The sequence below is a fragment of the Tachyglossus aculeatus genome, chromosome 20 (assembly GCF_015852505.1).
Source record: "Tachyglossus aculeatus isolate mTacAcu1 chromosome 20, mTacAcu1.pri, whole genome shotgun sequence".
In the NCBI taxonomy this organism is placed as follows: domain Eukaryota; kingdom Metazoa; phylum Chordata; class Mammalia; order Monotremata; family Tachyglossidae; genus Tachyglossus; species Tachyglossus aculeatus.
Genome location: NC_052085.1, coordinates 4,073,157 through 4,100,647, shown reverse-complemented (window position 1 = coordinate 4,100,647; position 27,491 = coordinate 4,073,157). Strand labels below are relative to the sequence as shown.

Sequence of the window (27,491 nt, the reverse complement as noted above, 5' to 3'; positions counted from 1 at the left end):
GACTTACAGTTTTTGTAAAATCGTTAGATCTTTAAAAACATGGTTGGGTAGCTCCAAGATCCCGTTATTGGACAGATCTCTGGTGTTGGAACGGAAAAGTGTTAAAAGTTATATGAAGACATAGCTCACATATCCAAAACCTCATGCTTGTTCGTGCCATGGTCTCATTTGCTATAACACGCTTTCTGAATCTTGCTCTTTCTAGCATACATTCTCAAGTGGGATTATTCCTGGACAAATAACTGGGAATTTAGTATGAGGAAGACCAGCAGAATCACAATGATTAGTTAGATAATGCTGCATCACGGCTGAAAAAGAGTAGTCAGTTGCTACACCCCACTCCCTTCTGTGTCACCCTTGCCCTTGGATTCGTTCCCTTTATTCACCCCTCCCTCAGCACTTACGTATTTTATTAATGTCTGATTCCCCCTCTAGATTGTAAACTCATTTAGGGCAGAAAGCGTCTCCCAACCCTTTTATATTGTACTCTCCCAAGCACTTAGTACAGTGCTCTGAACACAGTGAGTGCTCGATAAATACGATTGATTGATTACGGATAGGTCAGCATGGCATCCTGCAATCCAGTTAAGGGACGGTGCTTCGAGCAGAAGCGTCATAGGGATCGTAAGACAAGGAGACAAAAAGACAAAGGGCTCTTGATGCCGCAAACAACAAAAAGGACAACACTGTAAAGGACAGTCTTTGTCGATGGAGAATCAGTAGGGACATGGTCCTTCATTGGTCTTAACTAACACACACACACACACAACCACCCCCTCCTTCTCCCTCCAAACTCCCCCCAGCATTGGTAAATCTCACCAGTGGAGTCCCTTTTCTTTACATATAAAGGACAGATTTTTTTTTTATTGTCACCAGTGCACCCTTTCCCTGGTTGCTAAAGGTAGTTGTGTGGGTGAGGCAGTAGTGGAAGGGAGGGCAAGGTAAAAGAGAAGAGAAAGCTGCTTGGGTACACAAGTGGCCCATCCGAAAGATGTAGCAGAGAAAATTAAATTTCTCCATAGGACTCTTGTCTGATTTCTTCTTTTAGGTTCTAAGCACACAAATTCATGGTTATAGTAAGTCTTTCGAGGCTGATTTACAAAACCCATTCCTCTGCTAGGGCAAATGTCAATGCGGAGGCCCAGTGGGGATAACACCACCCAACAGTATCTCTAGAAAAATTAAATTTCTTATTTTCATGTGAGGGAACATATTTCAGTACAGATTCTTCTTACAGTTCTCCTAAGCCTTTCAATACAGAAAAGGTCTTCTCTGGAACAGAATCAATTTGATTTCCAGGCAGAAACCTGAAAGAGAATCAAGACAACACTATGTCAGTGTTGATTTTCAACTCAACAATTAGATTGAAGTGGGAGACATTTCCAGTGCTGGTTCCATTTACTACTGCCCCTCTGAAGGCCCACTCATCAATGCATATGCACTTGTATGCTCTATTTTTATATTTCTTTCTGACACTAGTTCTAGCTACCTAATCCTTACTCTTTCTACTGCCCTCATCCTTTGTAAATCATTTTGCATGTCTGTCTTCCCCTTCAAATTGTAAGATCCTTGTGGGCAGGGAAACATGTATTTTCCAAGCACTTAGTACAATGTGCTGCACTCAAAAAACACCCAAATACCTGAATTAGTGCTACTTCCACCACTTGCAAGGCAGGCCCCGCTAAAGTGTTAGGTTACATGAAGTATCTCACCTCTCAATCAATCAATCGTATTTACTGAGCGCTTACTGTGTGCAGAGCACTGTACTAATTGCTTGGGAAGTCCAAGTTGGCAACATATAGAGACAGTCCCTACCCAACAGTGGGCTCACAGTCTAAAAGGGGAAGACAGACAACAAAACCAAACGTACTAACAAAATAAAATAAATAGAATAGATATGTACAAGTAAAATAAATAACTAGAGTAATAAATATGTACAAACATTTTTACAGCCTGCCCTGACCAACTCAATCAATTCTCTAGTACTGATGATCAGCTGCAAATTCAGTTTTGCATTCTGATGACCATGCTGATGGCCTCTTCTTTTTCACAGTCTTTTAGACTGTGAGCCCACTGTTGGGTAGGGACTGTCTCTATATGTTGCCAACTTGTACTTCCCAAGCACTTAGTACAGTGCTCTGCACACAGTAAGTGCTTAATAAATATGATTGATTGATTGATGGTATTTGTTCAGTGCTTACTACTAATAATAATGGCATCTGTTAAGCTCTTACTATGTGCCAAGCACTGTTCTAAGCACTGGTGTAGATACAAGGTAATCAGGTTGTCCCACGTGGGGCTCACGGTCTTAATCCCCATTTTACAGATGGAGGGAACTGAGGCTCAGAGAAGTTAAGTGACTTGCCCAAAGTCACACAGCTGATAAGTGGAGGAGTCCGGATTAGAATCCCCAACCTCTGACTCCCAAACCCGTGCTCTTTCCACTAAGCCATGCTGCTTCTTGCTACTCTCCCAAGTATTTAATATAATGCTCTACACATAGTAAGCACTCAGTAAATACAATTGACTGAGTGGGTAACTACCCACCAGTCCCTTCACACCAAACCAAATACAAGTGCACATTTTCACCTGCTATATTTTCAGCCACAAGCTTCAGACATCACTTTCTGCTTTTCATTTCAGTCATTTACGTGTCAACAAATATTCCAGTTCTCTTTCCATGGAGCAAAGCCCATTATGTACTTACAACACTGTGAGTGCATCACAGGCCAGAAAGGTAGAGTCGGTTATGGATTTAATTTGATTTCCTTCAAAATCCCTTAAAAACAAAAAATGGGATTATTGGCATTTTTTACCCACGAATTGCGGGGTTTTTGTTATCAAGGACAACACTCTGAAATTCCCTTTATTTCTTCCCAGGCTGATGATTCCATGCTTGCATGATAAGCATTTTATCCCGCCAAACTTCCCGCTTTTACTCCATCAGCTCTTTAATGGGGTGTAGGGGAGATTGAATTTTCCACTCCGTTTCTCCTTTGAAAGGAACTCTGAGAGTCCTTTGGAATTGACAGTTTGGAGTTCTGAAGACTCACTGAGAAATCGTTTTTCCTCCCCATATCTCCAGTGTTTTTTACTTTTGAAATGTTATTTATTAAGCACTTGCTATGTGCCAAGCACTGTACTAAGATCTGGGGTAGATACAAGATAATCCCTGTCCCACATGAGGCTCACACACGCCCTAAGTAGGATTTAAATCAATCAATCGTATTTATTGAGCGCCTACTGTGTGCAGAGCATCTACTAAGCGCTTGGGAAGTACAAGTTGGCAACATATATTTCCTCTCCCTCAAAAATCTCAAATCCTACAGCCTGCTGGTCAGCCAAACCTTATAATACAGTGAAACATCTTTATAATGCAGTTTTTAAGAATCTAATTTGTGGAAGCTTTGTTGTACAGGAGTTCCTTTTTAGAGGGCTTTTCCTAGGACACATAGGCATTATAGGACGAATGGAGGACTTTTATTCATTCAGTCGTATTTACTGAGCACTTACTATGTGCAGAGCACTGTACTAAGCGCTTGTGCTGTACTATTACATGGGAAGCTCCTTGAGGGCAGAGAATGTGTTTCTTCTACTTTACTCTCTCAAACATTTAATCAGTGTCTAGCACTCAGTAGGCACTTAATAAATATCACTGATTCATTTATTATTAGGGGTTTTGGTATGAAGAAGGTTGGTTTTACATCAGTACAGGAAAAAACGTTCTTTAATGAACTTGAAAATTGGGTTTAAGTCACCAATCAGACTAGTCATCCGCAGTCTAAAAAGTGTCCAGCTTCAGGTTTCCTGATAAGTTCTTTTCTGCATCCTCCTGGCTCCTGGTTGCTCCTTCTCCCAGATAAAGATGGAACTAGGAAGGGAATTCTAGCCATCGGTGGGAGAGGGAGCCTAAATAAGAGAATCATTGGCCTTACCAACCCATCCGATCAAGTCAGCCACATTTATTTAGCACCTACTGAAAACAGAGCACTGACTGAGCACTTGTGAGAGCAGAACAAGGTTAGAAGACATGATCCCTGCCCTCTGGTAGCTTCCAGTCTAGCAGACAATGTACAAACCAGAAGAGCTTTTGGCCACTGTACTTACACCCAGTTCAAATGAGGCATTTGGGAACACAGCTTCTCGGGAAGGGCTTCTAAGGAGTTATTAGTCATAGACCTTCAGAAAAGGAAGATAGTGATCAGAAAAGAAAGTCTCTGGTGCCCCTGTTCCTGTCCAATGTGAACATTTTTCTAGTGGTGTCAATTTGTACTCAAAACGCTTATAGAACACTATAAAAAGGAGGCTTTTAAGCCCTGACTTTCATTAGGTAGCAGTAACGTTTTCTTTAAATGGATTTTTTAGAACGGAAACCCAAAATGCACAGGCGTGACATCCAACCCGGAGTACACGGTGTTTAATGTCCTGAGATGAAACTGGGAGAAAAAGGCAGGCAGTACAGCTAATGTTAAATGGTATTTAAATACCCGGCGGGTGATTGCTTTTGCATAAAGTGTAAGGGTTTAGGGAACATTCACTTCTGATATTACAGAAGCTTCTCAGGAATAGTAGTAAATCGATATAGGGTAATGAAGGCTATTTGAATCCAGGTCACACAGGCTGAAATGAGTGAAATAGACTGCAAGAATGTAACTGTGTCCAATAAACATGCTATAATGAAAATGGGGCAGTGGGTCTTAGAGAAAGGCACCGTTTTGGTGGTCCAAGAGTCAAATACAGAGTTTGAATAAACTCTGAAAAATACAGTTTTTGAAGGGTTGAAGTCTCCCACAACTTATTTCAGCTGAGTGATTTCCCAATTCCTTTCCCATAAAAAAAAAAAATGTAGCAGGTCAGATAACACACCAGCTTTATGCACATATCAGGGTGATCAAACACATTTACTGAGCATTTACTGGTGCTAGCACTGTACTAAGCACTTGGGAGAGTATAATATAACAGGTGGTAGACATGTTCCCTGCCCACAACGAGTTTACAGTCTAGAGGGATTAAAGGCATTAATATAAATAATTTACAGGTATGCATAAATGCTGTGGGGCTGAGGGAGAGGTGAACAAAGGGTGCAAATCCAACTGCAAGGGGCAAGACAGAAGGGAGCGGAAGAAGGGGAAATGAGGTAAATATGTAACGTACTTTAGGAACCATGAAAAGAAGCATTTGGCCTGTGTACCCCAGGTCTAAAAAAAGGAGTGAGAAAAATTCCAAGGGAAATAGGGATGTCAGGGAAGGAGGTAGGTGCCCCTATAATTGTAGATGTTGAGAAACAGACACAATCCCTTTAGTTGGTGTTTCAACAATGCTCATCTATAATGACCCCGGGATGGATAAATACTTACAGGAAAAACAAAGACTTTAATCCAGTAAACAGCTGCTGGGAAATTCTTGTTATTGGATTGTCATCCAGAATTCTGACAAGACATCATAGGAAGCTGTTAAGTTAAGGATGTTAGCAAATGGAACAGGTAAAAAAAATATAGAATAAAAAATTTCTAGCAAAACAAAGGACTCAGTGCCTCTGGGCTCAATTTGGTTGTCTTTGTGTTTGGGTTATATATGCTGAGCCCAATTTCTACAAGCAAATCTATTCCCACAAGTAAATATAAAATACAGAGAGTGAAGTCTAGAATGTAAGAACTTTAGGCTTTCAGTTATCCTCCATTCAAAAACTCTTCTTTTTTCCTTGGAAGACTAATTGTAAATTTGTTTTTGTCACCCTCCCCCTTTAGAATGTCATCTTCCTGAAGGTGCAGAACATGTACCTTGCTTCTGAACTCTCCCATTACTACCACCAGATAATTAGGAGGTAAAAGTCTGCCTCACCCTAATCCCAAAGTGCCTGCTGAGGAGTTCCTACCTGGAGGGTCACTTTACCTCTGACAGAGGTCACTGTGGCAGAGAGGGTGGACAAAAGTTAGAGCAAATAAATCATCCCACCCCAACTCACCCAGCCTCCCTTGTTTTGAACAATCAGCGGTATTTATTGAATGCTTTCTGGTGCTAAGTGTTTGGGAGAAACAATACAATAAAGTCTGTAGATGTGATCTCTGCCCATCCGGAGCTCCCAGACATTAAAGTTACAGTTAGGGGAAATAGTAAAATATAAGGATGAATTTAAGAAGCGCTGTGCGTGCGTATCCAAGGGGCACACAGTCAAGTACACAGGGGTTACAGGGGTGGGGGGGCACATAGGGCTTAGTCAGTGAAGGCGTCTTGGAGGAGATGGGATTTTAGGAGGGTTTCAAAGTTGGGGAGAGTTGCGGACTGTCAGATATGAAGAGGAAGGGAAGATAGAATGTCACTTTTCCTTGAAAATGAAGGGGGTCTTGTTTCCACCACAGCCCCTGGCTTTCAGAAGGGCAGTGGGGAGACTAGACAAGCACACTCAGCTCTGCTAGAGCATGAGTTTTCACCATATGTTTTGGCTAGGGTGCTCTTAGGGAACTTGGTAAGGGCAGCAGAGGGAGAGCCAAGGAAGGGGGTCTTGTTTCCACCACAGCCCCTGGCTTTCAGAAGGGCAGTGGGGAGACTAGACAAGCACACTCAGCTCTGCTAGAGCATGAGTTTTCACCGTACGTTTCGGCTAGGGTGCTCTTAGGGAACTAGGTAAGCCTGATTGGGGTCAGAAGAAGTGGTAGTGCGCAAGCGTGCTGTGCTGAAGTGGGCACTGCACCTATGGAAGTTTAAATAATTTTGATAAAATGCTTGAGTTTTATGCTAGCAGGGCCATAAGGCAACAGGTGACCATACGGTTACACCGGATGAAATACTGCAAATCAGGACATGGGGACATACTTACAACCATGTTAATGCCTGTAAGTCTCTAAAGACTCCAGCCCTGAGGCTGGTGATGCAATTGTGGCTGAGGTACCTACGAACAAGAAAGCCGATTAGATCTCTCTCGTGTCGACATTCCAAGATGGAATCCTACCTGGGTCAAATGGAAGAACTACTGGTCAGGCCCAGGTAATCTTAAGATCGACGAGCACTTGAGGGCAAGTCCTAGGGCCTAGTCCAGCCTAATGCCCACCTGGTCCCAGAAACAGCCCAAGCTGAGCCTCGGGACTGTGGTGAACCCCTACCTTCCCTGAGGGTAACAATCATCACACTTTCAGAACTACTCCCCATTCTCCCCCACAACCGGCAGAAGCAGCCACAAAGGGGGCACGTGGATTAATCTGAGGCCAGCTTCCATCACCGTGTGGCCTAGTTGGACCTGTGGAGGGCTTTAAGTTCTTCTCTGGCCTGTGAATGAGACAAGCTAACTCAATATGGGGCTGGGAGTTAGGAGACCTGGGTTCTAATCCCACGTCCACCTCTTGCCTGAAGTGTGATTTAGGGCCCGTCATAACGTCTCTGAGCCTGTTTCCTCATCTGTCAAATGGGGAGAAGATATTTGCTCTTCTTCCCTCTTAGATTTGGAGCCCCGTTTTGGGCAGGGTCTGATTATCTTGCACTTACCACAACGCTTAGTACAGTTCATGGCATCTGTGATTAAATAACCATAAGTAATCTATTAATTAACATACAAAACTTCTCTACAACTGAGTAACATTTGAAAAGCCCTTATAAGCCCATTTCCCCGGACACCTAGGAAGCCGCATTAAAAGGTGAAAATAATTCCAATGCACTACTTACAGTGTCCGAAGCTTGAGCAATCCATAAAATGCTTTTCTGGAAATAGCTCTGATACAGTTATGTTGAAGGAATCTGGCAGGGACAAAGATAAAAGAGTAGTGAGCAATCCATAAAATGCTTTTCTGGAAATAGCTCTAATACAGTTATGTTGAAGGAATCTAGCAGGGACAAAGATAAAAGAGTAGTGAGACTGAGTTTCCTACCCTTTGATTAGTTCAAATCAATGAGTTAATAGTATTTATTGAGCAACTACTGTGTACAGGGCACTGTACTAAGCGCTTGGGAGAGTAAAGTAGAATTGGTAGATGGGATCCCTGCCCTCAAAGAGTTAACAATGTAGTGGACAAGAGAGACAAATAAATTACAAATGGGGAAGTCACAGAGTATACAAAAAGTGCACATCCCCCTTTTAGACTGTGAGCCCACTGTTGGGTAGGGACTGTCTCTATATTTTGCCAATTTGTACTTCCCAAGCGCTTAGTACAGTGCTCTGCACATAGTAAGCGCTCAATAAATACGATTGATGATGATGATGATCAGCGTTGTGAGTCTTTTAAGAATTTAGATGGTATAGTGTGGTTGAAGTGGCATTTGGGGGATATAAATGGAGGAGATGAGAGATTAAATTGAGAAAACTTATCTTTCTCTCCCCGCTGCCTCTGGCACAATTTATGAAAAGACATTTTCTATGGAAAATTTAGTTTGGGCCAGAAGCAGCACCCATCATTCGCATCCAACGTGCATTATCAAAATTTGGACAGTCACATTTTCCAGGGCCCCTACTGCTAATCCTACCTCAGAGCTTGCTTCAGGAGCCCATTATCGGCCTGCTGCCTGATGGATAAACTATATTCCCACTTTTCCAGGCACCTGCCTCGGCCCTGGAGAGCCGTCATCCCCTGCCTCTGGGCAGACTCCAGAATCCAAAAAAACTGGTGAATGGGTGGTGGGGGGCGGGACTCTACATACAGCTGCCGATTAGGTGGACTTCTGGGTCAATAAGAAGGAAGTCGTCTCATCCAGATGATCCCAGACTATTGCTTTTTAGCCTGACTATGCTGAACTTTCATTAAAAATGCACCAGGAGCCAATTTTACTAATTTTAGCTAACAAGACCAAACTACCCGAACACCAGGAGCGTGCTGAGGTCAGTGAACATCTCCCAAGCGCTTAGTACAGTTTAACAAATGCCATCGTCATCATCATCATCTGATTATTTTGAGGGGTATTTACTACATGCCAGGCGCTGTAGGGGGTAGATACCTGTATATATGTTTGTACATACTTATTACTCTATTTATTTTACTTGTACATGTTTATTCTATTTATTTTATTTGGTTTATATGTTTCGTTTTGTTGTCTGTCTCCCCCTTCTAGACTGTGAGCCCGCTGTTGGGTAGGGACCGTCTCTAGATGTTGCTAACTTGTACTTCCCAAGCGCTTAGTACAGTGCTCTGCACACAGTAAGCGCTCAATAAATACGATTGAATGACTACCTGTATATATGTATATATGTTTGTACATATTTATCACTCTATTTTACTTGTACATATTTATTCTATTTATTGTATTTGGTTTATATGTTTCGTTGTGTTGTCTGTCTCCCCCTTCTAGACCGTGAGCCCGCTGTTGGGTAGGGACCGTCTCTAGATGTTGCTAACTTGTACTCCCCAAGCGCTTAGTACAGTGCTCTGCACACAGTAAGCGCTCAATAAATACGATTGAATGACTACCTATATATGTATATATGTTTGTACATATTTATTACTCTGTTTATTTTACTTGTACATGTTTATTCTATTTATTTTATTTGGTTTATATGTTTCGTTTTGTTGTCTGTCTCCCCCTTCTAGACTGTGAGCCCGCTGTTGGGTAGGAACCGTCCCTAGATGTTGCTAACTTGTACTTCCCAAGCGCTTAGTACAGTGCTCTGCACACAGTAAGCGCTCAATAAATATGATTGAATGAATGAATGAACAGGGAGTTTCGAGAAATATTTTCAATCTTTTTAGGTTGGCTTTCTGCACAGCTGCCCAGCATCAGTTCAAAGGCTTACGTATATACGCACACACACACACACATATGCAGCTGGCCGTGGCCAGAGTTGATGCTGTTGGCCATGAGATCCTTTTAAGGTGAGTGGGGAGGGCTGGAAAGGTCCATGTGTCACCAAACTAACCCTCAAAAGAGCAATAGCAACTTCCAAGTGTCCAACTTCCTTTGAGATCTCTCTTCCTGAAAGTTACTATACAGTGTCAAGTTTATGTTTACAATAACAGTGAAAGGCAAGAGGAAAAATACACCTGTGCACTGCAGTACTCCTTTGAGACCCAATACCTCGAGCTAATTGGAACTTGTTCAATCTGAGGATGCAAGGTGTCTGGTTTTACTAGCTACGGTCGTCCTAAAACTTTATGATGTTCCAGCATTGGAAACCCGACCATTTTAATAACCTATTCCTTCAAATCGGAGCCAAGTCATAAGCTCACTTGCTGCACTATATACTAAAGCAGTTTACTAAGAATAACTTACTGGTTCATGAATTCCTGCAGTTTCAGCTGTCAGGCCATTTTCAAGCAGAAACGCCAGGAATTTATGTACCTGAAAGCAAATAAATGCTGTAATGACATGCAAGTTTAGCATCTCACTCTGTTTATTGCACATTTGGAATTCCAAACTACCCAAACTGCTTGAACTAGATTTCCCCGCTAGAGTGAAAGAATCCCACTGTATTTTGCCTGAGTTTATTTCCCCACTAGAGTGAAAAAATCCCACTGTATTTTGCCTGAGTTTTTCCATCAGTTTCAAGGCCCCTGTTAAACGGATGAACAGAGCGGTTGTTTAGTTTCCATGGTGACAGTCAATCAGTATTACCCTCGCTTCCATAAATGTTATTGCCCTTTATGTGACGGTTCGGGAAGACTTTACCTATGAAATTCATAAAAAGGCCAAAAGGGTGGACACATTCTTGCATCCGTAGGCTGGATATTTATTTTCTCCTAATTACAACAACAACCTTTCCCTCTGTGTGTAGTTTGGCAGCCCTGAGCCCAGGAAAAGCAAACATTATAAAGCAGCCTTTACACCTATCAGTGTTGTTCACTTCATCCCTCAAGGATCAAATGATGAAATCAAATGATAGCCTCTTTCCCCAGAGGATCTGAAAGCACCCAATGATACAAAGCCCTACCAAAGACACATCTCCTCCTGGAGGCCTTCCCTGACTAAGCTGTCATTTTCCTTGCCTTCCCTTCTACACACCTGCATCTGTACCCTCTAAGCACTTGACTCTTACCCCCACCCTCTCAGCAGTTACAGAAATATCCTGATACTCTCCCATTTCCCCTATCTGTAATTCATCAATAATGCCATCTCCCCCTCTAGACTGTAAGCTCCTTGTAGGGAGGGATCCTGTCTACCAACTCTAATAGCTTTAATTCCATTTGTTCTGACGATTTTGACACCTGTCTACGTGTTTTGTTTTGTTGTCTGTCTCCCTCTTCTAGACTGTGAGCCCATTGTTGGGTATATGTTGCCGACTTGTACTTCCCAAACGCTTAGTACAGGGCTCTGCACACAGTAAGCGCTCGATAAATACGACTGAATGAACGAATGACCTCTATTGGCTTGTACTCTTCATCATCAATCGTATTTATTGAGCGCTTACTATGTGCAGAGCACTGTACTAAGCGCTTGGGAAGTACAAATTGGCAACATATAGAGACAGTCCCTACCCAACAGTGGGCTCACAGTCTAAAAGGGGGAGACACAGAACAAAACCAAACATACTAACAAAATAAAATAGAATAGATATGTACAAATAAATTAAATAAATAAATAAATAGAGTAAAAAAATATGTACAAACATATATACATATATACAGGTGCTGTGGGGAAGGGAGGGAGGTAAGATGGGGGGGATGGAGAGGGGGGCGAGGGGGAGAGGAAGGAAGGGGCTCTTGCGAGCATTTAGTATAAGGCTCTTGCACACAGTAGCGCTCAAATACTATCGACTATGTTTTGCACTTGGGTATTTTTCATCATCAGCCAGAAAAGGAAGAAATTCCTCCAATGGAGGAAATCCGGGGTCTCCAGCATTGTTCCGCCCAAAGTTCCTTGTCAGCCGGATAGAAATCACTTTCTTTCTAGGTGACCGCTTGTTGTGAGCAACGAACGTGTCTGCCAACTCGTTATATGGTATTCTTCCAAGCACTGAAGTAACTGTGCTCACAGTAAATGCTCAATAAACACCACTGACTGATTGTGACTGCTGTTTGGATCCCCTGACTGGTAACTCCCTTCAAGCCACCCAGGCCAGTGGGGTCTCTGGGGTCATTATGGGAGAGTGCCTGGGGAAAGACTGGGCCCAACTCCAGCACTTACAGTTTGATTAACTGCTTCTTGCACTTTTGTGTTCATATCTATCAACATTTGCACATATTCAATTGTATATACAATATATTCTGACTCCATTGTTTGTAAATATGTCTGTGTTTGCTCACCCATCACGCTGGGACTTGGGCAGGTGTCCCGCCTTGGGCTTCTGTTGTACTTCTCAAGTGCTTAGTTATTTTCCTCAATAAATATCGTTACTACTACTACAGCCCTAGCAATTGAACTAATGCAGAATGAGGTCATCTGAATCCACATCTAGTGGATCTGGATGAGATTGTTAGCCCTACATAAAAGGAATTGTGTCCAAATCCACTGAAGCACTTAATAGCTTTTATGAAGCGCTTACTGCGTGCACAGCACTGTACTAAGCACTTGGGAGAGTACACTCTAATAGAACAGAGTTGGTAGACACATTCCCTGCCCACAATGAGTTTACAGTCTAGAGGGGGAGACAGACAATAGAAATAAATAAACGACAGCATGGATGTAAGTGCTGCGGGGCTGAGGGAGGGGTGAATAAAGGGAATGAATCAGGGTGATGCAGAAGAAAGGGGGAGAAGAGGAAATTAGGGCTTAGGCAGGGAAGGCCTCTTCGAGGAGGTGTGCCTTCAATAAGGCTTTGAACGTGCGGATTATCTGTCGGATATTAAGAGTGAGAGTATTCCAGGCCAGGAGGAGGACATGGTTGAAAGGTCGGCGGTGAGATAAATGGGATAAAGGGAGAAAGAGCAGGTTTGTATCAGAGGAGCGCACTGTGAAGGCTGAGTTACAGTACAAGAGCAGCACAGCAAAGTATGAGGAGGTAGGAGATGACTGATTGATTTAAAGCCAATGGTAAGGCGTTTGTTTGACGAGGAGGTGGTTGGGCAACCACTGGAGTTCTTGAGCGGGGAAACATGGGCTGAATGTTTTTTTATTGAAAACTTGGACCAATGCATGTGCAAATGTGTTTGTCTATTGCCATTAAGGGAATAATTCAATTTAAGATCATCATCATCATCAACATCATCATCAATCGTATTTATTGAGCGCTGACTATGTGCAGAGCACTGTACTAAGCGCTTGGGAAGTCCAAATTGGCAACATATAGAGACAGTCCCTACCCAACAGTGGGCTCACAGTCTAAAAGGGGGAGACAGAGAACAAAACCAAACATACTAACAAAATAAAATAAATAGAATAGATATGTACAAGTAAAATAAATAAATAAATAGAGTAATAAATATGTACAATCATATATACATATATACAGGTGCTGTGGGGAAGGGAAGGAGGTCAGATGGGGGGATGGAGAGGGGGACGAGGGGGAGAGGAAGGAAGGGGAAAACAGAGACGTTGAGGATGGGATACGAACCCACGCGTGCAGAGCACAATGGACCCTTTGGCTCTTTCAGATAAAACATTGATAATGCCCGTATCTGTACTGTTCATTAAGTAGGTATATGTCGTTTTGCACATAGAAAGTGACGCAGAAGTACTACCGATGAAGGTGATGTAGATGTAAGTGCATGTTTGTCAGCTGAACTGAGTGTATAAATGAAACTAGTGACAATCTGTACTCTTATTACTTCCTTTTTGGGCTGGAATTTTGCTTGAGCATGTCCCCAAGGTAACCTAAAAATTAGTGATGAAATAATGAGAGCATGTACTTTTTCTTGTTTCCATGGCAGCAAGTTACTCAAAAGGAGGAGGATCAAAACATTCAAATGATCCAAGAATAGTGACTGGGAAAAATATAACACTGGACATATTGAAAAAATAGTGGGGTTTTTTTTTATAAAAGTTGAAGTATTGTAGCTCCCTAAAGAAAATTAATTGCTAGAGAAAACCATTGGAGTTTCTATTCTGTCAGGTTTTTGAATAGTCTTGTTCTGAGCAACATAAATGAAAAGAAGGCTTTTTGTGCGTGGGATGAATTTTCAGTAAGATACAGTACTTACATTTTCTTCACTTCTGTGTACTTGACGAAAACTTCATCTGGAAGAATGTGGATCTGGTTTCTTTTCAGAGACCTAAAATAATATATGAAGGAAGCTTACTAGGGTCGCATAGTCACCATCATGAGAAGCAGCATGGCTCAGTGGAAAGAGCATGGGCTTTGGGGTCAGAGGTCGTGGGTTCAAATTCCAATTCCGCCAATTGTCAGCTGTGTGACTTTGGGCAAATCACTTAACTTCTCTGGGCCTCAGTTACCTCATCTGTAAAATGGGGATGAAGAGCGTGAGCCCTCCCCCCGCCACCATGGGACAACCTGATCACCCTGTAACCTCCCCAGCACTTAGAACAGTGCTTTGCACATAGTAACTGCTTAATAGATGCCATCATTATTATTATAAATTTTTAGATGAGAACAGAATTGACTTGCTCTTCCTCTGGTTTCACCATTCATAGGATTTTTGTCAGAACAGGAAAAGGTTGAGAAACCCTAACATCAGTGCCTGCTGAGGGTTGGGTAGGGACCGTCTCTATATGTTGCCAACTTGTACTTCCCAAGCGCTTAGTACAGTGCTCTGCACACAGTAAGCGCTCAATAAATATGATTGAATGAATGAATGGTCCCTTCTTGGCCACTGGCCGGCTGTGTGACCTACAGTAAGTCACTTAACCTCTCTGTTCCTCAGTTTCCTCATTGTATAATGGGAATGATATCCCTTTGCCTGCCCCCTTGCAGACTGTGAGCCTCCTGTGGGATAAGGATTGTGTTCCATCTGATTCCCCCAGGGTTTAATATGCCGTTGCTGCTACCTTTCCATGACTGACTCAAACTCACTGTACTACTTGTGAAGGATTTTGAGTGTCTTTGGGTTTCTGCAACTTTACAATATAAAATATGGTAAAATAATAAAAAGAACGTAAAATGTTTTGCTAGCAGAAATTTGCAGTAGCCATACCGGTAGCTTTGAAACACCTACCCCCAATCCATTAACTTTCAATGAATCAGTGCTTACTAAAATGCAGTTTTCCTATATTAAGTAGGCCTTTGAAGGGGGGAAAAAAAATCCCCCCACATTACAGAAAAACTAGAGTTTTCCTATATTAAGTAGGCCTTAGAGGAGGAAAAAAAAAAATCCCCCCACATTACAGAAAAACTGGAGTTGTCCTATATTAAGTAGGCCTTTGAGGAGGAAAAGAAAAATCCCCCCACGTTACAGAAAAACTGGGTGTATTTCTGTTTATCCAAATTTTAAGTTCTACTTACAGCAGTGTTACATTGCTTGAAACCAATGGTACAGACTTCATATTAACATCTACACATTCCAGCTCAGTTTCTAGGCAGTCACAGCCCTGAGGATAGTGGAGTAAAACTAGAAGAAAAATACGGCATTTGTTTTAGTTAGAAAAAATAATCTGAGTTCCATGACATAACTTTCCTTTCACTACAGGGGCAGAAGATAACACCACAAACCTGTTTACTTCGGCTAAGTCACTTAACTTCTCTGGGCCTCAGTTATCTCATCTGTAAAATGGGGATTAAAACTGTGAGCCCCAAGTGGGACAACCTGATCACCTTGTATCCCCCCCAGCGCTTAGAACAGTGTGTCGCACATAGTAAGCGCTAAACAAATGCATTATTATTACTTGTTTTGATATAGAGAAGCAGCGTGGCTCAGTGGAAGGAGCACGGGCTTTGGAGTCAGAGGTCTTGGGTTCAAATCCTTGCTCTGCCAACTGTCAGCTGTGTGACTTTGGGCAAGTCACTTAACTTCTCTGAGCCTCGTTACCTCATCTGTAAAATGGGGATTAAGACTGTGAGCCCCACATGGGACAACCTGATCACCTTGTAACCTCCCAGCGCTTAGAACAGTGCTTTGCACATAGTAAGTGCTTAATAAATGCCATCATTATTATATATATAATTCTATTTATTTATATTGATACCTGTTTACTTGTTTTGATGTCTGTCTCCCCCCTTCTAGACTGTCAGCCCTGTGTGGGCAGGGATTGTCTCTCTTTATTGCTGAATTGTACTTTCCAAGCACCTAGTATTGGGCTCTGCACACAGTAAGAGCTCAATAAATACAATTGCATGAATGAATGAACAAACCCAGGATGGATTTGGGACGAAGTTCAAGTACAGCAAAGTCAATCAAAAATTAGATATAATAGCATTAACTAGGGCACTTCGATTTTTCCAAAGGGCTTTCACCTCAATTATCTCATCTTCTCCTTCCAACACCAGTAGCCAGGCATTCCCTCGTCCCCCTCTCCATCCCCTCCATCTTACCTCCTTCCCTTCCCTGCAGCTCCTGTATATATGTTTGTACATATTTATTACTCTATTTATTTATTTATTTTACTTGTACATATCTATTCTATTTATTTTGTTAGTATGTTTGGTTTGTTCTCCGTCTCCCCCGTTTAGACTGTGAGCCCACTGTTGGGTAGGGACTGTCTCTATATGTTGCCAATTTGTACTTCCCAAGCGCTTAGTACAGTGCTCTGCACATAGTAAGCGCTCAATAAATACGATTGATGATGATGAAGGAAAGGGAATTGTCATTGTTAACTCTATTTTGCAGTTGAGGCAACTGAAGTCCACAGAAGAAACACTCCTTGCTCAAAGAAACAGGAGCTGAATGGAAAAGCTGTGACTAAAACCAGTGTCTCGGGAATTTCACTTTACACTGCCCCTCATTTCTTAAAAAAAGCCAACCAGGTTAGCCACACAAGAAACCATCCCCCAGCACCATCACCTTATCATCATAAAGCGCTTAGTACAGGGCTCTGCACATAGTAAGTGCTCAATAAATAGGATTGAATGAATGAATCACCTTCTCCCTGAGAAGGCCATTTATCTAATCAGTTAACTGGGCGTTGCAATCCACTAGAAGATAGCAGCTGAAGCTCAGTTAATTGAAGAAGATTAGAGCACGTGTGTGTCTACCTCTACACATGTATGCTGTGTGTGGAAGCAGAGTGTTTCGGTGAGAACTGAGGAGATCAAAGCTCCTGTGACAGAAGCACTCACAAAGAGCAAGGTGAACCCCCTGATTTCTGGACTGCAGCCCACCCCAAGGGAAGCCCTGCCTTCATGGGAAACAGCTAAGTGGTCTTCAGCCGTCTTCGGGGGGGAATTGGGTGAAGGACACGGGTAAACTGCAGTGGGTGTGTGTGTATTTTTTTCCAGGAACCGTTGTGTGGCTTTGGATCAGTTATTGTTGCTATTTTTGTGTGACCTTCCTTCCCTATTCATTCAATCGTATTTACTGAGCACTTACTCTGTGCAGAGCACTGTCCCTAATGCTCAGGATTGTTTCAGATTCTTCAGTGATTCTTTTCTGTAACCAAGTCAATACCTTTTAATTTATTTAACAGAGGTGCTGTATGTACAATAGTGATGGATTAATTGAGTTAATAATAATGATGACCTGTATATATGTTTGTACATATTTATTACTCTATTTTATTTGTACATATCTATTCTATTTTATTTTGTTAGTATGTTTGGTTTTGTTCTCTGTCTCCCCCTTTTAGACTGTGAGCCCACTGTTGGGTAGGGACTGTCTCTATATGTTGCCAGCTTGTACTTCCCAAGCGCTTAGTACAGTGCTCTGCACACAGTAAGCGCTCAATAAATACGATTGATTTGTTAAATGCTTACTGTGTGCCAAGCACTGTTCTAAGCACTGGGGTAGATACAAGGTTATCAAGTTGTCCCATGGGAGGCTCACAGTCTTAGTCCCTACAGATGAGGTAATTGAGGCATAGAGAAGTTGAGTGACTTGCCCAAAGTGGCAGAGCGGGATTCGAACCCAGGGCCTCTGACTCCCAACTTCTTGCTCTTTCCACTAAGCCACACTGTCCATACAGATGGAAGTCAGAGTGGGGGGGTCATGTTATGAGGTTATGAATAAATGAGGTAAGAGGCATTTCCTCAACTCCAATGGGGGGAGGTCCAGTTAGTGGAACCCCCCAGAATATATTGCATCTTTGGGGAGTGGGCAGTGAGGCTGACTGTAAGAAGATACAGAATGAGGGCAGATTTGGCTTGGGGTGCCCTGAAAGTAGTTGGAATTACCGCCTTACACCCTTTATTTGCCCCTCCCACAGCACTTAATGTACATAGCTATAGTTTATTTATATTAATAAACAGACTGTGAGCTCATTGTGGGCAGGAAATATGTCTATCAACCCTGTGCTCTCCCAAGCACTTAGTACTTAGCACGCTTAGAAGCAGCGTGGCTGAGTGGAAAGAGCCCGGGCTCTGGAGTCAGAGGTCATGGGTTCAAATCCCGGCTCTGCCAACTGTCAGCTATTTATTACTCTATTTATTTATTTATTTATTTTACTTGTACATTTCTATCCTATTTATTTTATTTTGTTGGTATGTTTGGTTTTGTTCTCTGTCTCCCCCTTTTAGACTGTGAGCCCACTGTTGGGTAGGGACTGTCTCTATGTGTTGCCAATTTGTACTTCCCAAGCGCTTAGTACAGTGCTCTGCACAGAGTAAGCGCTCAATAAATACGATTGATTGTGGCTTTGGGCAAGTCACTTCACTTCTCTGAGCCTCAGTTCCCTCATCCGGAAAATGGGGATGAAAACTGTGAGCCCCCCCGGGGGACAACCTGATCACCTTGTCACCTCCCCAGCGCTTAGAACAGTGCTTTGCATGTAGTAAGCGCTTAATAAATACTATTTAAAAAAAAAAAGTCACTTGTCTGTGCCTGTTACCTCATCTGTCAAAAGGGGGTTAAGTCTGTGAGCCCCACGTGGGACAACTTGAGTACCTTGTATCTACCCCAGCGCTCAGAACAGTGCTTTGCGCATAGTAAGCGCTTAATAAATGCCATTATTAGTAGTAGTAGTAGTAATACAGTGCTCTGCACACAGGAAGCGCTTAGTAAATACGGTTGGTTTGTGTGGGCAAGGGTGGGAGGCTGAAGAGACACTATTTTGGGCGATTGTGACTGGGGAGTGTGTGCAGGCTGGCTAATCTTGGCACAGGGCAAGTGAAGCAGCCCAGCTGTGGCCACGCGGAGAGGCGGGGTAGATGGCCTTCTTCCACGTGGGTTTGGCTTCTATTGTTCTCTCCCAAACACAACCCTTTATCTGCCCAAGATGGCTTAGTATTCACATGCCTGGAGGCAGGGCCTTTTTTATGGTATTTGTTAAACACTTAATCTGTGCCAAGCATTGTCTGTAAGAGCTGGACTAGACGCAAGTTAATGCAGTTGGACAAAGTCCCTATCCCACATGGGGCTCACAGTCTTAATCCCCATTTTGCAGATGAGGTAACTGAGGCACAGACTTGCCCCAGGTCACCCAGCAGACAAGTGGCGGAGGTGCCATCAGAATAATAATGGCATACCTCCTTCCCTTCCCCACAGCACCTGTATATATGTATATATGGTTGTACATATTTATTACTCTATTTATTTATTTATTTATTTTACTTGTACATTTCTATCCTACTTATTTTATTTTATTGGTATGTTTGGTTCTGTTCTCTGTCTCCCCCTTTTAGACTGTGAGCCCACTGTTGGGTAGGGACTGTCTCTATGTGATGCCAATTTGTACTTCCCAAGCGCTTAGTACAGTGCTCTGCACATAGTAAGCGCTCAATAAATACGATTGATTGATTGATTTATTAAGCGCTTACTATGTTCAAAGCACTGTTCTCAGCGCTGGGGAGGTTACAAGGTAATCAGGTTGTCCCAAGGGGGGCTCACAGTCTTAACCCCCAGTTTACAGATGAGGGAACTGAGGCACAGAGAAGTTGTGACTTGCCCAAAGTCCCACAGCTGACAATTGGCAGAGCAGGGATTTGAACCCATGACCTGTATATATGTATATATGGTTGTACATATTTATTACTCTATTTATTTATTTATTTATTTTACTTGTACATTTCTATCCTATTTTATTTTGTTGGTATGTTTGGTTCTGTTCTCTGTCTCCCCCTTTTAGACTGTGAGCCCACTGTTGGGTAGGGACTGTCTCTGTGTTGCCAATTTGTACTTCCCAAGCGCTTAGTACAGTGCTCTGCACATAGTAAGCGCTCAATAAATACGATTGATTGATTGATTGATTGATTGACCTCTGACTCCAAAGCCTGTACTCTTTTCACTGAGCCACGCTGCTTCTCTAAGCATCCCTTGGGGTCCCCTCTCTCCTTCCCCCCACTGCAGGATTGGGATATGAGCAGTTAGCAATTTAGGCTCACTGAATTCAGTCGTATTTCATTTATTCAATCGTATTTATTGAGCGCTTACTATGTGCAGAGCGCTGTATTAAGCACCTGAGCACTGTACTAAGCATTTATTGAGTGTTTACTGTGTGCAAAGCACTCTGAAAGACAAGCCATCCCCAGATTACCCCTGAAAAAGCAACATTTCCATAAAATCTGTCCACATAGCTTTGGCTCATCATTTTGGATGTGTAGAAAAAGGGATTTAAATGTGCATGGAGGTGGAGTGGAACTAAAGGAGGAGCCATGAAATTTCTCCCCGACTGAAATCATTAGTTTCATTTGCCTCGACTGTAGGTGTGGCACTCGGTCCCGAAGGGCAGTTAATGGGGCATTCTGGCAGGCTCTCGGTCCCATCTGATGGTATGAATTAGACCCCCATCCTGAGTGATGCTTTTCTAATAATGATGGCATTTATTAATCAATCAATCGTATTTATGGAGCACTTACTGTGTGCAGAAACACTGTACTAAGTGCTTGGGAAGTACAAGTTGGCAACATATACAGACAGTCCCTACCCAACAGTGGGCTCACAGTCTAGAAGGGGGAGACAGAGAATAAAACCAAACATACTAACAAAATAAAATAAATAGAATAGATACGTACAAGTAAAATAAATAAATAAATAGAGTAATAAATATGTACAAAGCACTGTTCTATAAGTTATTTTCTGCTTGGTTTGGTCTAGTTATGCCCCTCTTCAAGGCCTCCCTCGGTATTGGGGGAGGCCCCCACTCCATCCCTGACTTCTGTGGGTTGATAGGAAAGCTGTGGCCTTCAGCAGTGGACCCAATCTGTAAGCTCCTTGTGGGTAGGGGTCGTGTCTACCAACTCTAATCTTTTGTACTCTCTCAAACCCTTAGTGTGGTGCTCTGCTCACAGTAAGCACTCAATAAACACCATTAAATATTTACAATCCAATGGTGTTGCCCAAAGGCAGCGTGGTATAATAATAATAAATGTGGCATTTAAGTGTCTACTACGAGCCAGGCACCGTACTAAGCGCTGGGGTGGATACAAGCAAATCGGGTGGGGGACAGTCCCTGTCCCACATGGGGCTCACAATCTTAATCCCATTTTACAGATGAGGTAGCTGAAGCACAGAGAAGTGAAGGGACCTGCCTAAGGTCACACAGCAGACAAGTAGTTGAGCTAGGATTAGAACCTAGGTCCTTCTGACTCACAGGCCTGTGATCTATCCACTAGGCCAGTGGGAGATGCATGGGAGTAAGGAAAATCAGGTTTTAGTCCCAGTTCTGCCACTTCCCTGCTGCGACCTTGAACGAATCATGTAATCTCTCCGTGCCTCAGTTTCCTCATCCTGGGCTGTGAACCCCACGTTGGACGGGACCTATTATTCCCAAATGCCTATAGAGTATCTACCCCAGCATTTTAATCTGCTTGCTAATTCCTAGTGATGCTTAGTAAAGCCAGATGGACAAGTAATGATATTGTGCACCTTGGATCCACTACTACTTACAGCACTCGTGGGTGAATTCCTGGTCATTAGGCTTCCCGTGAACCGCGTCAAAGATATTGGCCCATCCACTATTGTCACCTATGAAATAAGAGTAAAACGTTTATGGTATGGTGGTGCCTGATGATGGTTGAGGAGTCTCCCAATGGAGAAATGACGTTTGATTGTCAGTCTGGAGATTTTAGTGGTAAAAAATGGTGTCTGAGAACCTGCTAGGCACAATGCTCTGTATTAAAATACTTGGATTTTGGGAGTGGTTTGTGGTATTTAATTGCTTATTATGTGGTAGGCACAGTACTAAGCACTGGAGTAGGTTGGACATGGCTTATTTCCCACATGGGGCTCACAGTCGTAACCCCCAATTTACAGATGAGGTAACTGAGGCACAGCAAAGTGAAATGAGTTGCCCAAGGTCACACAGCAGACAAGTGGGGTTGGGATTAGACCCCACGTCCTCTGACTCCTAAGGAGTGTTAAGGAAATGATAGTAGGGACGGTGGTTTGCACAGTGTCACTGTCCTCTCAGTGATGGATCAAAGATCAGCACGGTCCCAGGGAAGGCAGGTATTTTAACCCCATTTTACAGATGAGGAAACCAGGAACCAAAGAGGTGAAGTACTTCTTAAACAAGGTCACACAGCGGGCCAGTGGCCAAGCAGAGGCCAGAACCCAGGCTTCCTGGCTTCTACTCCCATGCTCTTTCCCCTAATAATAATAATGAAGGCATTTATTAAGCACTTACTATGTGCGAAGCACTGTTCTAAGTGCTGGGGAGGTTACAAGGTGATCAGGTTGTCCCACAGGGGATTCACAGTCTTAATCCCCATTTTACAGATGAGGTAACTGAGGCACAGAGAAGTTAAGTGACTTGTCCAAAGTCACACAGCTGACAATTGGCAGAGCCAGAATTTGAACCCACGATCTCTGACTCCAAAGCCCGTGCTCTTTCCACTGAGCCACGCTGCTTCCCTAGATATTGATCTGAAGCCTTTAAAGCCTCTTCTCAAATACTAAACTTGATTTTTTCCCTTTTTTTTTTTAATCCAAGAGAGGAAGACTGAGGAATGGCTTTGTCTCCCCCATCTCCTCTCTCTCCCCATTCCAGATTCCCAATCACCTGGAACCCCTCAATGTAAAAAGAAATAAATTAGCAAATGCTCATTGCCGAAAATACCACAGTTTTCTTCATCAGCCCCATTTCCACAATCATCCACACCATCGCAGTGAAAGCCTCGGGGTAGGCATGTTGTGAGGTTTCCACATGGAAAATACCCTTTTGGGCATCCAGAACCACCTGAGTCACGTTCAGATAGTGTAGACTCTAGGGAGGCAAGGAGAAGTCAGGGATTAATATTCAAAGTCTACATTGGTGATTCACAGACGTTTCGGGAACTTTGAGCCAGTCCAAGATGACTTGGGGATCTGGAGAAAGGCAAACTGGAAAATTTAAACCAAACGTAGAATTTTAACTCTAATGTTTTTGCCAGTGAAGAGTAAACTACCTAAATGTCGGAAAGACAACCGATTTGGATTGTTAAATTAGGATTCTCTAATATTGGAGTCTGGGCAATCGCCTTTTTGCTCCTGCGTTTACCACTTCTGGGTCATTAGCCCCTGTGACCCTGTCTGTTGCCAAGGAAACCATCCCAACCTTATTCACTTTCACATCAATCAATAGTATGTACTGAACGCTTACTGTATGCAGAGCGTTGTACAAAGTGCTTGGGAGATGCAAGAGACTTGGTAGACGCATTCCTTGCCCACAAAAGACTTACATCTAGACGGCGAGAAATTGTGGCTACACAATTCAAAGTAGACCACTGTGTTCTTCAAAGATGCATTTGCTCAAAACTATTGGTTGTAGCTATGTGAGAATTTGCTAGCTGTTGTGGATACTTTGAAAGTAAGTTAATGTGACAAATCTGTAAATTGTATTTGTTTCTGGTTTTATTCATCAGGGAGCAAAGTTAGATTTTTATATATGTTTGTACATATTTATTACTGTATTTATTTTACTTGTACATATCTATTCTATTTATTTTATTTTGTTAGTATGTTTGGTTTTGTCTCCCCCTTTTAGACTGTGAGCCCACTGTTGGGTAGGGACTGTCTCTATATGTTGCCAATTTGTACTTCCCAAGCGCTTAGTACAGTGCTCTGCACACAGTAAGCGCTCAGTAAATACGATTGATGATATGTGGATAGGGGAGGAAGTCTGGGTACCATGACTCGAACCCCTAACTCTTCAAATATCTTAATGACTTAGAGGGCAAGTTCCATGCAAATTCTGATACAAATGGGCATGGTATCCATCAGTATCGCTTGTTTGTTCTCTCCAGTATACCAACCTTGTGGCAAAATTGCCTTTCTTAACTATTGGCAACCTGGAAGTTATTGGGTGACATTAAAATATTTTGCTTTGTTTCCACCATCTCCTCTCTCTCCCCATTCCACATTCCCAATCACCTGAAGCCCCTCAATGTAAAAAGAAACAAATTAGTAAATTAAAATTGGAACACTGAGCCCATTATCACAGCAACTGTTTTCATTTGGCTATCATCCCCTAGCTAGATCTACAAAACTGAGCCTTCCTTTTAGCCATTGGAGGGCAGTGGAATATTACTTTTTAAATGTGGACCTTTCATTCTGCTCCTTAATGCCGTTTTCTCTAGAGAAACAAAGTATTCAAAATGAGTAATGATTGGGACCCCAATCAGCTCTTTGAAATTGAAGTTTTCAATAAACACACTATCAAGTTGTTGTTTTCTGGTTATGCATACAGTCCTATTTAATTTACTCTCAAGAATCATCTGTATCACTTAATAAAGGTGTTATGGCGATTTGGGAATTTTGTGATAATGGTAAAAAAAAAAAAAGTTCTACACCAGAGTCAGCAGGAGTTCCGAGAGATTCTGTCTTTACTGATTAATATTAGTAGTCTGTGTTGGTGATTTACAGACATTTTGGGGACTTCGAACCAGTCCAAGATGATTTGGGGCTTTGGAGAAAGGCAAACAGGACAGTTTCAACCGAACCTAGAATTTTAGCTCGAAAATAGAGCAAATCATTTCCAACCCCCCGCTACACTTTGTGGGGTGTAGCCCTGAATTTATAATTAAACACAAACTCTCCCCAGAGTAGTTGAAGCTGCAATATCCAGCAAGACCATATAAATACCATCCCTGCATAGTGGGATTGTCTTAAAATCTTAAATCTTAAAGTCTTAAAATAAAAACAGCTACTCCTGAAGAACACAAGGAGTCACTTGTTGCTTCAGACTTATCGGAGAGTCTATGAACTGACAAGTATGTAAGGTAGTTTTGGGTTTTTCTTTTTTGCGGGGGAGTTCCTTAGTTTCCATGGAAAATTAAAATTTCACATAAAGATTTCTAAAACACAAACTATTTAAATATTCTGGAATTTTCACAGAGCAAAGAAACACAAACTAAAATGTTACTTTTTGGTTAGAACCCATTTTACGATTTTAAAATACAAGAAGTTCCCATAGAGACTACATAAAATGAAGTCCCATCATAGTGTCATTTTTGTTCATCTTTAACAAACTAAATGTACAAACCCGGGCCTGGGGTGATATTGCTGATAAAGACAATCAATCCTTGATTATACTGTTTTTTATCAGTTTGTGACTAAAATAGACTGCCTATAGAATTCTTATACATGAGTATTAGCGAAATGCCTAAGAAATATAAACTTTTGCTGTGAGAAACTCGTGTAAAAAAATAAAATAAAATTGTACTCCTCCTGCCTTTTGTTTGGAGGAATTAAAAAGATGCTACTTCCCACTCTCTCTAGGCAAGACGCCTCTTCATAAAAATACGAATAAAACTTCCTTAGGTATATTGTTAAAGCTAAAATATACTAACAGTACAGTTTACTAATAAAGTTTTCAAAACAAGAATGTAACAACATTTCAAGATAAAAGTATTTGGCATTAGTAAAATGTGAGACTATTCTTCAACAGAAAACATCTGATAACGATTTTTCAGAAAATCTTTCTCCTGTATTCAGAACTTTGTCCCCCAAAACTCTGGTTTATCAAACTCCTCTAATCAGCAATGTCCATTACATCTGTGGGTCACCTGAAAAGTGGAATTAAATACATAATCTGCTGTGATTTGTCTGCAATTCCCAAACAGGTTATTTACAGAGCTAGCTTCAGTCTCCAAGAGGAAAAAAAGAATCCAATTGTCTCTCAGTAGATCTTTTCGAAGATTTCTTTCTATGCCTCAACTTGGAAATTTGCAATATCTGATTTTGTTATACTGGAAAAAATGGAAATTGTGTATGAATAGTAAAAACAAAATTGAGCTAAAGACAGGTGTTTATCTTTTCAAATACAGTCTTTAATTTAGGTTAACCAATAAGGACAAGTTACATTTCTGGGGTCCTGACATCTTTTTAGTTCTGCATTTAATTAAATATAATGAATAAAATTAATATATAGAATAAATAGAATACATCAATAATATACACTTTTGTTAGACAAAATGTAAAGTCCATTTCATGATTAAGAAACTGATTTATCCGAATAGCCCTTTGACAAGATGATTTTATTTTAAATTTCCTACCATAAGGAATATCAGTTTGAATAGTAAAAACAAAATTGAGCTAAAGAAAGACAGGTGTTTATCTTTTCAAATACAGTATTTAATTTAGGTTTACCAATAAGGACAAGTTACATTTCTGGGGTCCTGACATCTTTTTAGTTCTGCATTTAATTAAAAATAATGAATAAAATTAATAGAATAAATAGAATACATCAATAATATACACTTTTGTTAGACAAAATGTAAAGCCCATTTCATGATTAAGAAACTGATTTATCCGAATAGCCCTTTAACAAGATGATTTTATTTTAAATTTCCTACCATAAGGAATATCAGTTTGAATAGTAAAAACCAAATTGAGCTAAAGACAGGTGTTTATCATTTCAAATACAGTATTTAATTTAGGTTAACCAATAAGTTCAAGTTACATTTCTGGGGTCCTGACTTCTTTTTAGTTCTGCATTTCATTAAATATAATGAATAAAATTAATAGAATAAATAGAATACATCAATAAATAAAATTAATATGTAGAATAAATAGACTACATCAATAATATACACTTTCGTTAGACAAAATATAAAGTAATAATAATAATGGCATTTGTTAAGCACTTACTATGTGCAAAGCACTGTTCTAAGCGCTGGATCCAGTTCATGATGAAGAAACTGATTTATCCAAATAGCTCTTTAACAAGATGATTTTATTTTAAATTTCCTACCATAAGGAATATCGGTTTTGAAATAGCCCTGCAGGCATAGGTTGGAAGAAAATACTAATCCCACAAACGTGCTCTCTGTTCCAATCGACGGAGGCCGTTCCGTCCATTTAAAAACTAAAATCGAAAAACATAGAAAATGCCTTGGTGTTCTCTATTTCTTTTTATTTCTGCAGTAGGTAGCGGGGCAGCAATATAGTCTTACCTCTGACATCGAACAAAGTGACCAAATGAAGGCAAAAAAGCAGCATTGCAGAATCCAAGGCTGGTGAGCGCTTAGCGAGAGTGATGTTCACAGCAAGTGAGTTAAACTAGAAGATAGTTTAGATGCTACTCAGAAGTAGTAAATTGCCCGCCTGGCCATCGTTTCCGAGCACGCGCACAGCCAGCAAGGCCCCAGCGCCGACCGAGATGCTGTCTTGTCACAGATCAATTTGCTCTCCTTATTCAAAACGCAACCGTGCCATTCGCTTCTCGGTGACTGTGCTGTT

The 27,491-nt window shown here is 41.6% G+C and overlaps 1 protein-coding gene across 1 annotated transcript in view; it reads right to left on the bottom strand.

The window, feature by feature from the left end:
* RXFP2 (relaxin family peptide receptor 2) overlaps window positions 1-27,251 on the bottom strand; it is a 38,187-nt gene extending 10,936 nt beyond the window's left edge. Inside the window, exons 1-14 of the mRNA XM_038762176.1 lie at window positions 27,206-27,251; window positions 27,004-27,117; window positions 23,082-23,138; window positions 22,891-22,989; window positions 21,720-21,797; window positions 15,251-15,356; window positions 13,992-14,063; window positions 7,657-7,728; window positions 6,818-6,889; window positions 5,358-5,429; window positions 4,108-4,179; window positions 2,708-2,779; window positions 1,236-1,307; window positions 8-79 (exon numbers count right to left, since the gene is read on the bottom strand). Of these exons, the coding sequence (XP_038618104.1) occupies window positions 8-79; window positions 1,236-1,307; window positions 2,708-2,779; window positions 4,108-4,179; window positions 5,358-5,429; window positions 6,818-6,889; window positions 7,657-7,728; window positions 13,992-14,063; window positions 15,251-15,356; window positions 21,720-21,797; window positions 22,891-22,989; window positions 23,082-23,138; window positions 27,004-27,117; window positions 27,206-27,251 (1,076 nt within the window). The remainder of the gene's footprint in view (window positions 1-7; window positions 80-1,235; window positions 1,308-2,707; window positions 2,780-4,107; window positions 4,180-5,357; window positions 5,430-6,817; window positions 6,890-7,656; window positions 7,729-13,991; window positions 14,064-15,250; window positions 15,357-21,719; window positions 21,798-22,890; window positions 22,990-23,081; window positions 23,139-27,003; window positions 27,118-27,205) is intronic.
* Window positions 27,252-27,491: the final 240 nt, after the last annotated feature.